The sequence below is a fragment of the Pezoporus flaviventris genome, unplaced genomic scaffold (genome assembly GCF_033815535.1).
Source record: "Pezoporus flaviventris isolate CSIRO_AGI_PZ_B2104156 unplaced genomic scaffold, CSIRO_AGI_Pfla_v1 ptg000077l, whole genome shotgun sequence".
In the NCBI taxonomy this organism is placed as follows: Eukaryota; Metazoa; Chordata; class Aves; order Psittaciformes; family Psittacidae; genus Pezoporus; species Pezoporus flaviventris.
The window spans coordinates 255,676-270,362 of record NW_026892625.1 but is presented as its reverse complement, the minus strand read 5'-3'; the positions used below and the strand labels follow the sequence as shown (position 1 = coordinate 270,362).

The window sequence follows — 14,687 nt, the reverse complement described above, 5'->3', positions numbered from 1 at the left end:
TTCGGCCGAGCACATGCACCAGGGGTCTGAACATGTGGTTCCTCTCCTACTGAGCAGGATTATTATTGCAACAAAACATCATCAGTCGGGTAAAACTAGCCTGTGTCAAGACATTACAACTGGATTTGCCTATCCCACATTTCCCTTTCAGTCCTCATCACGCTTGTAGTAATTGTGGGTAAAGCCCTGCCCAAATCTTTGTTCGCGTAGCCAAGCCATCAATCAATTATTATTGGTGGTAGCAGTAGTGGTTTGTGTTATACCTTAGTTACTGGACTGTTCTTATCTCAGCCCGTGGGAGTTACATTCTTTCAATTTTCCTCCTCATCTCTCTGGGACTGGGGGGAGGAATGGGGGGGGGGGGTTGAGCGAACGGCTGCATGGTTCTAGATTACTGGCTGGGCTTAAGCCACAGTTCTTTGTGGCACCCAAGGTGGGGCACGAAGGGTTGAGATAACAACAGATCTGACCGCAGAGTGTCTAATCATATTTGTGTTAAGCAGTCATTGTTTAGGACTAATAGTCACTCCTCACAATGCTGATTTATTTGCCCTCAAAGTTGTTGCTCTTGATCTTGCAGTTTTAGCATGTCGTACCTTATTTACAGCCGGTATTTGCTGTCTTAGTGTTTATTGGTTGGGGGCCTTGGGCTAAGGTTGTTGTTTCATTATACTTTATGGTTATGACTGGTAATACAATAGAATCATTGATCATGAAACCGATCTGGCTTGCGTTCCCAGTGTGGTTACCACCTCTGTACTTTGGAAGGTATATAACAGAAGTGTTTAGAAAATGCACATCTTTTTTCCCCTCCTCAGGTGGTCAAACTGTGAAGGAGACATTCCCTTACCTTCCCATCCCCCTCATGAGACCATTTACAGCATCATTTGAGAGTTCTGAAGGTTTTGATTGGCCTTTGGGTACCCTTGAGACCTGCCTGCTGATTGTGATGGGGATCACCCTCTTGGCATGCTTACAGAGTGCATTTTGTCCACGACCATTTTGTCTGATTTTGAAAGTTAAGCAGAGTCGGGTTTGGATCTTGTCTTGGATTAGACGACAATATAGGAGGACCAAGAGATTTTCCCTGGGGCTGGACAGTCATGAGTGGCAAGGTTTGTGGGATAGTATGGGAAGTATCCAGGCCAGTGGGCCCCTCCAGTGCTTTGGAACTTCACCACTGCACAAGTGCAAAATCCAGAAAAATTAGTAAAACATTTAAATGAGGTTTTTTGTCATCCTGGTCAAATCAGAGAGGGACAAATCATGGCAACATGCTGGGGCTTGGCCTATGCTTACAGTGCCCTGTTCAACACTATCCAGCAATTTCAAAGGGAAATAAATGTCTCTGGATCTCAAGGGAAAGCAACCGACAATGAAGCTACTCTAACACCAAATACAGCAGCTACTCCAACTCCAAATACAGCAGCTACACCAGCCTCAGTGAAAAGTACACAGCTACTCAAAGTCTGACTGCAACAGACAGCACAGCTACTCCAGCTCCAAGCACAGTAGCTACACCAACCCCAGCAACAACTAGAGCATCTACTCAAACTCTGACTGCAACAGACAGTGCAGCTACTCCAGCTTCAAGTGCAGCAGATATACCAGGCCCAGTGACAAGCACAGCAGCTACCCAAACTTCATTAACAGATACTGCAGCCACTCCAACCACAGTGTTAATCACTGCAGCTAAACTAGAGTAAGTGGGCTGCACTAATTACACAACGAGTTCTAACAGGAAATCCCAGTCATCCAGGAATTCTGAAAATCATCATGGACTGGCCAGAGGGCAAAGATTTTGAAATGTCACCAGAGGAGGAGGTGATGCATGCTGAGGAGACCCTACCATAAAATAAAGTGTCGGAAAGTGAAAAGCAATATGCCTTGTTTACTGATAGATCCTGCCATATTGTGGGAAAGCATCGGAGATGGAAGGCAGGTGCATGGCGTCTCTGACGACAAGTTGCAGAAAGTGCTGAAGGACAGGGTGAATCAAGTCAGTTTGCAGAGGTGAAAGCCATCCAGCTGGCCTTGGACATTGTTGAACTAGAAAAGTGGTCGGTACTTTATACATTGTCCTGGGTTTAGCAGTAGCAGTCATTTTTCTCCTTAGTAGCTGGTGCAGCACTGTGTTTTGACTTCCGGCCTGGGAACAGAGCTGATAACACTGATGTTTTAGTCTGACCAAGGACTTTGTGAGCCTCATGCTCTGCCAGGGAGGAGGGGAAGCTGGGAGGAAGCAGAGACAGGACACCTGACCCAAACTGACCAAAGAAGTATTCCATACCACAGCACGTCATGCCCAGGATGTAACTGAGAGTTGCCCGGAAGGGCTAGGACTGCGCGGTTGGAAGAGGTATCGGTTGCTGCTTGGTCAGGCTGGGGGGGGGGTGAGTTATCGGTTGGCTGGTGGTGAGGTGTTGTAGTCTCTTCCATTGTTATTTCCTTTTTTCATTATTATTTTTGGTCGCAGCAGTAATGATTTGTGTTATACCTTAGTTACTAAACTGTTCTCATCTCATCCCATGGGAGTTGCATTCTTTTCAATTCTCCTCTCTGTCCCTCTGGGAGTAGGGGCAAGAAGGGGGGGAGTGAGTGAACGAGCTGCCTGACTGGTTTTAAACCACGACAGTTCTTTTAGGTGCCCAACGTGGGGCACAAAGGGTTGAGATAACAGATCTGACCGGATTAATAGTCACTCCTCACAATGCTGATTTATTGACTCTCAGAGTTGTGTTTTCTTGATTTCACGGTTTCAGAATGTTGTAACTTACTTAGAGCCAGTGTTTGCTGTGTTAGTGTTTATCATGTGTGGGGCTTGGGCTAAGGTTCTTGTCTCGCTGTACTTCATGGCAATGACTTGTAATACGGGCGGGCTCCAGCAAGCAGGGCGGGATGGACGTGGCTGTGGACTTGTACCTGGCCGTCCCGCTGCTCTTCACCATCCTGGCCCTCGTCCTCGCCTCTGTCTTTGGGAGGCCGTGGGGAGCTTAGGGGGAGCGGCCCCTGGAGCCGGCAGCTGCTGAAGCGGCCCAGGAGAGCGGCCCCTGGGACCAAGCGGCGGCAGGAGCGGTGCCGGAGGCCAGCAAGGAGCGGCTGCCTGTGGAGGAGGTCAGGGCAGTCGAGGAGTGGAAGGAGGAGGCTGCTGAGCAGAGGGAGAAGGGGGCGGAGTAGCCGAGCCCCGTGGAGGAGCTGAGACCTGCGGCTGATCCCAGCCCCGCGACGGCCAAGAGCAATCCCCAGAAGCCGCCTGCCGAGCCCCAGGAGGATGCAGGAGACCAGGCAGCATTTCCCAGCAAGGCAGAGGAGGAAGATCTGGACTCAGAAAAAGGGAAGCTGGTGGTGGGAGAGCTGGCAAGTACAGGAGATACACCAGCCCCAGTGACAAGTACAGCAGCATCGTTTGAGAGTTCTGAAGGTTTTGAATGGCCTTTGGGTATCCTTGGGACCTGCCTGCTGATTGTGATGGGGATCACCATGCTGGCGCAAGCACAGAATGAGTTTTACCCACAACCATTTTGTCTGATCTCAAAAGTTAAGCAGAGTCGGGTTTGGGTCTTGTCTTGGATTAGACGACAATATAGGAGGACCAAGAGATATTCCCTGGGGCTGGACAGTCATGAGTGGCAAGGTTTGTGGGATAGTATGGGAAGTATCCAGGCCAGTGGGCCCCTCCAGTGCTTTGGAAGCATCAGAGATGGAAGGCAGCTCTATGGAGTCCCCAGCAACAAGCTCCAGAAACTGCTGGAGGGGACAGTGAGTTATTTTGAGCCTGGTGGGCCCATGGCACTTCAGGCCAACAGAGCAGAGATGCAACATAGAGATGGACTCATGATCGAGGGGTGGACTTAGCAATGGACACTATTGCCTAGATTATTCAGGAGTGTGAACACTGCACACAGCTTCTCCTGCTCTGGAAGACTGTTACAAGAGATGGAGCCTGACATCATGGACCAGATGGACTCAGCAGCTTTATAGGGACTGGTCCATGCACTAAGATGAGAGTGCACTGAGATCAGAGTGATGGTATATTGAAAATGTGGGATCTGAGCATGACATGAATGGTATGGAATAAGGGGTGGATAATGTCCTGGGTTCAGCAGTAGCAGTCATTTTTCTCCTTCTTAGTAGCTGGTGCAGTGCTGTGTTTCGACTTTCAGCCTGGGAACAGTGCTGATAACAATGATGTTTTAGTCTGACCAAGGACTTTGTGAGCCTCATGCTCTGCCAGGGAGGAGGGGAAGCCAGGAAGAAGCAGAGACAGGACACCTGACCCAAGCTAGCCAAAGAGGTATTCCATACCATAGCACATCATGCCCAGGATGTTACTGAGAGTTGTCTGGAAGGTCTAGGACTTGTGGGGTTGGACTAGGTATCCGTCGGTGCTTGGTCTGGCTTGGGGAGGGTGAGTTATCAGTTGGCTGGTGGTGAGATGCTGTATTCTCTTCCCTTGTTATTTCCTTTTTTCATTATTATTATTATTTGTGGCAGCAGTAGTGATTTTTGTTATACTGTAGTTACTAAACTGTTCTTATCTCAACCCGTGGGAGTTGCATTCTTTTCAATTCTCCTCTGTCTCTCCGGGTGTAGGAAGAGGGCAAGAAGGGGGGGAGTGAGTGAACGTGCTCCCTGACTGGTTTTAAACCACGACATACCTTCTCATAGATGGTGGCAAGTGCCCTGTGGGGGTGGCTGCAGCAATGAAGCAGAGCAACTGGCAGTGCAGAGGTAAACCCATGTGGGCTGCTGCACTGTGGAAAGATATCGCTGCCAGGGTGCAGAACCTGGTGGTGAAGGTACACCATGTAGATTGTCATGTACGCAAGAGTTGGGCCTCTGAGGAATACCAGAGCAACCAACAAATGGATAAAGCTGCTAAGATTGAAGTGACTCAGATGGACTTAGATTGGCAGCATGGGGGTGAATTATTTTTGGCCCCGTGGCATGTGACACTTCAGGCCATCAGGGCAGAGATGCAACATATAGATGGGCTCGTGATCGAGGGGTGGACTTAACAATGGACACTATTGCCCAGGTTATTCACGAGTGTGAAACATGCTGCAATTACGCAAGCTAAATGGTAAAGCCTCTTTGGTATGGAGGACGATGGCTGAAGTAATTTATGGGGAGGCCTGGCAGATTGATCACACTGCCACCGACCCGCCAAGGCAAGCGCCATGTGCTTACCATGGTGGAGGCAACCACCAGATGACTGGAAACATATGCTGTTCCCCACACCACTGCCCGGAACACTATCCAGGCCCTTGAGAAACAGATTTTGTGTTGACAAGGCACCCCAGAGAGAACTGAGTCAGACAGTGGGACAGCTTTATAAACACTTGGGCCAAAGAGCATGGCATTGAACGGGTATATCACATCCCCTACCATGCTCCAGCCTCTGGGAAAATCATACGCTACAATGGGCTGTTAAAAACTACGCTGAGAGCAATGGGTGGTGGGAGTTACAAACATTGGGATACACGTTTACCAAAAGCCACCTGGTTGGTCAACACCAGAGGATCTGCCAACAGGGATGGCCCAGTCCAGTCAGAACTAGAAGGGGACACCATTCCTGTGGTGCACCTAAAGAATTTGCTGGGGATGACAGTCTGAGTTATTTCCTGCTTCAGGTGAAGGCAAACTCACTCGTGGGATTGCTTTTGCTCAGGAACCCAGATGTACTTGGTGGGTAATGCGGGAAGATGGGGAAGTCCAGTGTGTACCTCAAGGGGATTTGATTTTAGGGGAAAACAGCCAATGAACTCAATTGTATACTGTTGTCTGCTACGTAGCACTTTTATAGCTCACCAACTAGATATCTTCAGGTCACCAGCGAGTGTCCCTGACTTCCCTCTGACCATCATCCCAACAAAGAATGAACTTTGATTAAACCAGAGGAGTTCTGTGGTATCATCATCAGGCAATGATCCAACACTGCACACTATCTCTCCTGCTCTTAGTGACTGTTAGATGAGATGGAGCCTGACATCATGGGCTGGATGGACTCAGCAGCTTTATAGGGACTGGTCCATGCACTAAGGAATGATATCTCTGTGTGTGTGTATGTGTATATATATATATATGTATGAGATAAGAGTGATGGTATATTGAAAATGTGGGATCATAGCATGATGTGAATGGTATGGAATAAGGGGTGGATACTGTCCTGGATTCAGCAGTAGCAGTCATTTTTCTCCTTCTTAGTAGGTGGTGCAGTGCTGTGTTTTTGACTTTCAGCCTGGGAACAACGCTGATAACACCTATGTTTTTAGTTGTTGCTCCGTAATGTTTAGTCTGACCAAGTACTTTCTGAGTCTCATGCTCTGCCAGGGAGGAGGGGAAACCAGGTGGAAGCAGAGACAGGACACCTGACCCAAACTAGCCAAAGGGGTATTCCATACCATAGCACGTCATGCTTAGTATATAAACTGTGGGGCAATTACCCCGAAGGGCTGGATCGCTGCTGGGGTCAGGCTGGGTATCAGTCGGTGGGTGGTAAGCGGTTGTATTCTCTTCCCTTGTTATTTCCCTTATCATTATTATCGGTGGCAGCAGTAGTGGTTTTGTGTTATACCTTAGTTACTGGACTGTTCTTATCTCAACCTGCGGGAGTTACATTCTTTAGATTCTCCTCCCCGTCCCTCAGGGTGTGGGGGGAGGAAGAGGGGTGGTGTGCGAACGTCTGCGTGATTCTTTTTGCTGGGTGGGCTTAAACCATGACATTATTGCAGCATTTTCTTCTTCAAAAATGCTTTTCTTCCTAGAAAAATTTCCGAAGACAGAAGTCTGTACTTAAATGCTAACCTTAGTACTTTGAAATAGATTTTTGATGAAGGTTGTGACATAACATTTGTGTCAAATATGGGTTTTTGTTGGTTTTTTTAATGCATAATGACAAAATAGGTATGTACACACTCACAGAACAATATGCATTACATGAATATGACTTTTTTCAGTAGCTGGTTGTGCTTTTGGAGTTCTAGATTCTTATATTAGTAATTACAGGTATTAGTATGTTTATGTTGTGTTTGTTTATAAAGAATATAATATACTTTTTTTTAATAATAGCATATTATCCAGTCAACATCTGCTCAAACTGTGAAACGAACCCCTGCTTGCCAGACTACCCAGATTAGGATGCCAGTGGTAGTAACTCAGACCATTAGACCACAAGGTACGGGTTTAAATGTTTTAGTGAGATTGTTGCCTTTGTATGAATTTCATTGTAATTTCAAGCTAGTTGCATGGGAAAAACTTACAGTGTTGACATTGGAAAGCTTGACATTTATTTTCTACTTCATAATGTCTGTGGAATGCATGTTTTTACTATGTCGTTGCAAGGTATTTCAGACCAATACAGCAAAGTGTTTCGGAACTCACTTGCTTAGCTCCTTACTCAGCAGTTTTTCATGGAAGCTTCTGATACAAGTCAGAATCTTGACTCTTGCTGTCCTACACTCTTAAGTCTGGGCCAAAAAAGCCTAGAGGATGCCTCAGTGTGATCACCCTACTTCTAACTCTTACTGCTGAAGCAGAACATGATAGTCACTGTCTCTGCAACTACAGAGGTCAAGGTAGGAACCCTAAGGAAATTTCTTAAACCCCAACTGCAGCAAGCTGACATGCCATGATTAGCTAGGGGAGCAAGAAGTGTGGTTTGAACACAACTTCCTCATCTCTCTTTGCACAGTTGGATTGATGCCTGGCTGATACATCCTACTTTCTAAGAGGGTTCTTGAAGCATTCTTACTTTCTAATACACATTTGTTTCTTTCCACCACTAGACCTGTTAGGCTTCTTTTTTATTTTTTGTGATTATGTGTGAGTATCTTTTTGGATTTGGGCATTTAGATGCTTGAGGGTTTGTAATGGAATACAGAGCTTGTCATCTTTAGGTATTTAATCAGAAAACTAACTAGTTTAAATGCGCATAAAATCATTCCTGCCTATTTGATCTTTTGGTCCTACTGCTTGGTATTTTCTGTCCTCCTTGGGAAAAGACAGCATCAAAACCAGTTAACAGCAGTTGATGTTCTGCTGGCTCTGTTCTCTTCAGAGAATCCAAAGGTTGAATGGACATGGAGACCAAGCTGTCATTGTCTTCCTGTAGGCTGTTTTTCCAAGGTAGGGGAAGAAATGCCATAAAAGGTATGTATTTGATAGCACTGATACATCCTGAGTTTATTAACAAGGAAGGTATTCAACATCTTACGGAATGAACTTCCACTTCTGACTAATGTTTCTCAGAATGAAGGCTGATTTAATTTCTTTGTTCAGTCTCATAAGTTGTGAAAGTCAACAGCGTGCCGAGAATTTGCATGATACTGGCATGTGCTTTTTAAACACTGGTTTCACAATACAAATTTATTAATGATAACCATTGATCAGCCAATGAAATGCAACTTAACTGGCAGTTTGGCTTAAGGAAGACTGTGGTTCATAAAGGTAAATTCATGCAAAGCCCTGCTTTCAGGTGTGCTTATTCCTAATTACAAGCTTGTTTAAGCCCACCACTGTATTCTTATAATTACACAGAAATTTACAAAACATCCCATTGTAAAACTGCTCATCCTGCACCCCATGTCTGGCAAAATGTCTGCCTTTGTGCTTGCAGCTTTAAGAAATGGCACTATGGCATACTCTCAGATACCAGATTATTTTGATCTTGATGTATTGTTCAAACTTTCTATGGTAAACACCAGTATAATGATATTTTATAGTGGCCTAGGTATTCCTCTAGAAGGTAGTAAAATGCTGTAATAGGATGTGGTCTGTATAGAAAACTGAAGTAGTGTAATTTGGTGGAGTTTGGGGTGGTTTTTTGTTGGGTGTTCTGGTTGTGGTTTTTGTTTTGTTTTGTTTTTTATTTTTGGTTTTTTTTTAAGACTAGGTACATCAGAACTCAGCTAACTTCCACTGAGCGATGCATTTTCCTTCTCAAATTGGAGTGAATCTGCTAGTGTATTGTATATTAATGCATCCATGTGAACAGACTATAATGCTTTTTAAAACAGTACTATAGATAAAGTAGGCAGGATTTAAGGACTTTGATATTAATAAAATTATTTCCACACCAGGGAAAGTAACACTATAGTGATGGCATAAAAAATTCACACTCCTTTATCAAACTACTTTTCAGTATAATAATTAGGTGAATTGCATCTTATGGATGGGGGAATTAAGCCATATTCATTGCAGCTATTTAACCTGCGCAGAAATACAACTAAGCTCCTAAATTTGGGCTTATTTCTCTGGATCATGCTACTTAAAGTTTGAAACAAGGACGCAGTGGTGAAAGACTCTGTATGTCATTACCAATCACATGAAATATCTAAGCCCACAGGTGATTTGTGATTTAAACCGGAAAACTTCTATGTCATCCTAAAACTTATATTTACTTTGCCAGATCCATTTGAGTAGAATTACATATACATGGGGTGAAAGAAAGTGGGACTTTTATTTTTCCATATCCAGTGTAGACATACTCTTTTTCTGAGACCAAGAATGGAATTTATCTGTTGTGGAACTTTTTGGCACTTTTTAGCAAAATTTATCATATCATCTGTAGAAAACAAACTGTTGATACTAGTTCTAAAGGAATATAATATTAATTCTGGAGGAGTGCCACTGTTACCTTAATCTTCTAGATGTTAACTGTGGAAAGCAGAGATTTGCTAATTTTTAATATTCTGTTGATTCTTTCCTTCCAGTTCACTTAGTACTTTTCACATGCCTTTCAATTAGTTCATCTTAGTAGATAAATGAACTGTCTGGTCTGTGAACTAATGTTATCTGTGACATCTCATGGACCCTGAATATTTTGATGACAAAATATTTTTGTTCCCCAGGCTTGGAGCCTGAAAGTCCTAAATTGGGTTTTGTATTTGCTCATGTTGAGAGTCCACGCAACAGTTAATTTATCCAGATTGAAGAACTGAACAAACACTTAAATCAGTTTTGCTTTATGATCATATGTTAAAGTTGATGAAGACTTCAAAATAAAAAAAGTAATGCTGGATTCATTCAAAGCTAACATTTTTGTTTTAGCAAAGAAGTGTTTTCACAAGGATTTGTTTGGATAATTACATTCCAGGGTTTTATAATTCATGAAAGAAAAATAATGTAATTACTAAGGTTCATAAAATGTCATTTATATGCAGTTGAGTCACAGATGTGTAGGAATAACCTCATGCTTCTCAAAGTCTTAAGCACTATGTGTATGTAAGCTCAATAAAATTGAGTGAAAAGGAGATTTTTTAAGTCAAGTAAACATTAATTAATTATTTTCACATGCCAAATCACAGGTGGGATTAAAGAAAACACAAAATATAACCCAAGTAAACATGTGTTGAAGCAGTAAAGGAGAGCTTACTCCAGAAGTTTCATTTGTTAGTGCTTTTTCAGTTGTATACTGATGAAATATTTTTAATAGTAATAATGCAGGTCTGTTAATTTTTCTAATTAGCAACATAAATTTGCAATTATTTTTGTTAGGTATTGCCAAATGTCAGAGGAGGAATTAATATATATTTTTTAATTTACTGTCACAAGGAGCTGAATGGTCCACCACACTGGCTCATTTAGAAAGCCCAGTTTTACTTCTACACATAGACCTGTAAAGTCTGGATAGAGATATGAACAACTTTAAAATCATTGTTTTCAAAATAAGAAAGTAAAAGATGACCTTTATGATGGGGATTATGTCAAATTTTACAATAGTGTTTTTTCTTTTGCATACAATATAAAGCACTAAAATATTTACAATAATGTTTTCAGCTCTGAAAATACATTTTTTTCACTGCAACAAAGAACAATGACTGTATAAAAAATATAAAAGACATAGTTAATACCCTGAGTGACTGTGACTTAGTGTCTGTATCAAGACCATTTCAAATTTTGTTTCTTCATTCTGTGCAGATTATCTAGAAAAGTGGTTTACTGGCAATTGCAAACACACTTGTAGCCATTATGTGTGTTATAACCAGTTATTGCAAATAGTTTTCAGTTTTGGAATCTTCAGTATCCTGTAAATATTGAACAAAATTTTGTATTTTTAATTGTTCTTCTTCAGCAGTGTAATCTTTAAAAATAATAACTTCCTTTGTTTGCAATTTACAGTTAAATTTAGTTTCTGGACTGGAGGTTCTTTGATGTAAACTGTCTAAGACTTCTCATAATAACATTGCTTGGTGTTTTTCAGGAACACTAGGGAAGGCACCAACAATACAAGCCAGCAAAAGTCCTGGAGGCTTTGGTATTCAGGTCTGTGCAAATCAGACAAACAAGCTGAATGACCCTGGAGGTGGTTCTTTCAGGTAAAAAAAAAAAGAAAAAAAAAGAAGAAAAAAACATGCAGGGGGGTGCTTGGGGGGTGGGTGGGTGGGTATTTTAAATACAAAATAGAATTTAGAATTGTCTTAACACCAGAGCGCAATGTTTGACAATAATTCCTACCTTATCTTATGGTGATTGGGTGACAATTTTCTTTCTTAGTTCTATTTTAAAAATAGGGAGGAGTGGGTCATGACATGTCTGGAGGATTTTTCCCTAAATATACTTTTAAATGTTTAGTAAAGCCTTCAATTCTGTGGGTTATAATAAAACTTCTGGTAAATGGAATCATGTGTATGAAGTTTTTAAAAATACATGGTTGGTTTCATGTTATCAGATTCTAACATTCATGTGGATCGTATCTTGCTGAGAAGGTACTGAGTGTGATGAGAAGGCATCCTGTCGATAGGCTTCTTCAGCTAAGCTGCAGCATCAGCATAGAGAAAATGCTGTATGGTTTTGGTAATGGGTTTTGGGGTTGGTTTTTTGTGTGTGTTTGTCTGTATATAGGATTGTTCTTGGTTTTAAAGAGAAGACATCTCTGTATATATTTTTCGCATGCTTATCCTTTAGTAGCAGAGATTGGAGCATTCTGTGGGTCCCTGTACTAACTAGCTGATGCAAAGGTTCAACACAGTAGCATTGATGCTACACCAGTTCTTTTGTACTTCAAACATTTTTTTTAATATGTATTTTGGTATTTTTAATTTTTGTAGTGAAAAACGAATCTTGTTTACTGCATTTTGCTTACACTACCATAATTTTAATTTTTTTTCCATTGATGAAAGTACATTTTATTTGTGTTTAAAAGTTTTTGCCTTTGTTAAATGACAAAATATTCCTAGATTTTCATATTCCGGATGTCTTATATTGCTCCGAAATCATCAAACTAGTAATTAAGTTTCAGGCTTATGCTTTTGCAGGTAAAGTAGAAGAGAATTTGGAGCTCTTTGGAATATCTCTGCTTTGAGACATGTCAGTATTGCAACTAATAGTGGTAGTACTTAGTATTAATCTAGACGCAAAATCATTATTTTTTTTTATTTTCCAATGCTTTTGCCTTCCAGTGAGTATTTAAATGATTTAAAATGTCTGTTGGGTTCAGTTGTACTGTCTTAATAAGTATTTTTTATGTTTGTAAGCAACATGAACATTTATTCTTTGTTAGTATAGCTTTCAAATTTACATACACCAAAAGGGACAGCATTTTTTTAACTGGATGTTGTAAACTGTGCCAGGACTGATTCTTGCATTCACTTAATTTATACATAGAATATATTAGGTTAGCTGGAATTGCTAATTTTCCCTTGGGGAGAAGCAAATGCTTAAGGCACTGATTCATAAATCAATAAATCTTTAGTGAGTTGGGTAAATAAGCTGTCAAGGGTGTATGTCATTTTTCCTCTAGAGAACAAATTTTAGTCAGAATGAATGTTCTTGTTTCCTTTCATCATTTTCTCCTTCAAAATAGTAAGACACAAAGCTGAATTTAAATAAGTCCATAAAATTACAAGGATTTATTAAAAAACAGCAAAGATAAAGCTTTTCCTTGTTTTCCTAACAAAGAATTCAGTTGTTTGCGTATTTACATTTCAACCCCTAACCTCTCCCGAGGACAAATAGATGTCTGAGGGCACAGAGCTGGAAATCTGTATTAATCCTCTGAATGCTGACTAATTTTCCTCAACATTCCCAGTGTGTGTGAAGAATGTGTTTTTTAGCCAGAAGGCAAACTGGCATCTGAGGCAAAGCAAGATTTTTGAAAAATAGTTACGTATAAATTTTTTTGCCCCTAGTGTTTTATTATTTGTTTCATTATTTTATATTCTGCTTTTTTAAAAATAGCTTACTTGTGCTTTTCATTTTTGTGAGTAAAATGTTGGTCACTAGAAATGGAAATGTAAACTTGATTTCCAGTTTCCTCTGTTCTGGACTGTGGAAAATAGAAGAAATAATTAAATAAAAGATGTAGCAATGAGGAATTTTGCAAATTACAGCTTAGTCTTTAATGTCAGCATTTATTAATGAACTCTTATATGGATATTATAGTAGCTATTCTATAATTCAAAGTTTTCAACTCGGAACTTCTGTAAGAAAGTTGTATTGATGAAATTTTGTTACCTTTTCAGTATTAAACTTTATTGCTGCTAATTTTTTCAGAGAGCTACAGACAACTCCATCTAGTTGACTTTTCAACTGTGTTAATACCTAAGGATAGAAATTTGAATTCTGTTTTTTATAATTGTTTGTTTTACAGTAGACATCCAGACTTGCACTTTCACCATAATAGTCAGCTAGAGATTTCTGTAGTCAAGAGAGATGAACATACTAACATAATCTACCATTGATGACAGTGAAAGTATCAAACTGTCAAAGTACTTATTAGCCATAGTTCAGACTGTGGCAAATATAAAGAACTAGTGGAAACATTTGTTCCCCTTGATACTGAGTCAAAATAATTTCATCTGGAAGGGACCTTGGGAGGTCAACAAGATGAACTTCTGACTCAGAGCAGGTTTGGTTAGATCAGGGACTGGTCCAATCTACATATCTCCAAGGATGGAGATACATGTTTGCACTCCTGTATTATCCTACTACTTCCTAACTGTATTGAGTAAGGCTCAGTGGCATTGCATGTACAAGGCAAGAAGTGGACAGAACAATTCTTAATGTGTTATGGACAACTGTGCAAATACTTTGATTTTTCTTTCTTATTTTCAGATAAGATTATTTTTTGTAATTGCACAAATCTTTTTAATGAAGAAGAGAGGGGAGGTGTTACAAGAGGTTGAATGTAGGAGAGAGCTAAACTCTTAGACTATTTTAAGATGTAGCTTGCATTTCGAAAGAATTTGAGAAACCATGCTATCTTCTTAAAAATAGCATGTATGTTGGAATGTTAGATTTATCCCATAAGACTTGGAATTTAATCCAGTAAAAAACAGAAATAATTACTGAAACAATATAATTAATATGAGAACAGTAATATACACCAAGAAATATGAAATAGTTAAATACTGTTCTGGGATGAAAAAGGAAAGATAGACAGTGATTATCAATCTAGATGACCACTGGATGGCCTCTTTGTTCCACAGAATGAATTCTGAAAACTCACTCTGGACTTAAAAGTTGACTTTCCTAGGAAATAATAGTTTTGTGAGAATGCCAGCCCTCTTAATATGTAAATGTGTGTGTTTCAGTATCCAAATCCAAGCTTTAATTCATGAAGTTCCTCAAGGTCAAAAAAACCTATTTTGATAGTTTTCCCCTTTAGACTGAAAAAAATTGTAGTCCCAACTATGATTAAGATATCTTATATCTATCTTCCATGTAACATTTAAAACAAAAACAGA

General features: G+C 40.6%; 2 protein-coding genes across 4 annotated transcripts in view; both read left to right on the top strand.

Annotated features, from left to right (window-relative positions):
* The window catches only part of LOC133279422 (transcription initiation factor TFIID subunit 4-like), a 243,767-nt gene that overhangs the window by 56,208 nt on the left and 172,872 nt on the right, over positions 1-14,687 (top strand). The window contains exons 8-9 of the mRNA XM_061473128.1: positions 7,072-7,177; positions 11,204-11,318. Coding sequence (XP_061329112.1) covers positions 7,072-7,177; positions 11,204-11,318 — 221 coding nt within the window. The remainder of the gene's footprint in view (positions 1-7,071; positions 7,178-11,203; positions 11,319-14,687) is intronic.
* LOC133279421 (granule associated Rac and RHOG effector protein 1-like) overlaps positions 1-14,687 on the top strand; it is a 340,966-nt gene that overhangs the window by 183,945 nt on the left and 142,334 nt on the right. The window contains exon 15 of one of the 3 annotated variants that reach the window (XR_009746885.1): positions 4,018-4,144. The exons of the other annotated variants lie outside the window; for them this stretch is intronic. The gene's annotated coding sequence lies outside the window, so the exon portion shown is untranslated. Of the gene's footprint in view, positions 1-4,017; positions 4,145-14,687 lie in introns of those variants that run through there. 3 annotated transcript variants of the gene reach the window in all.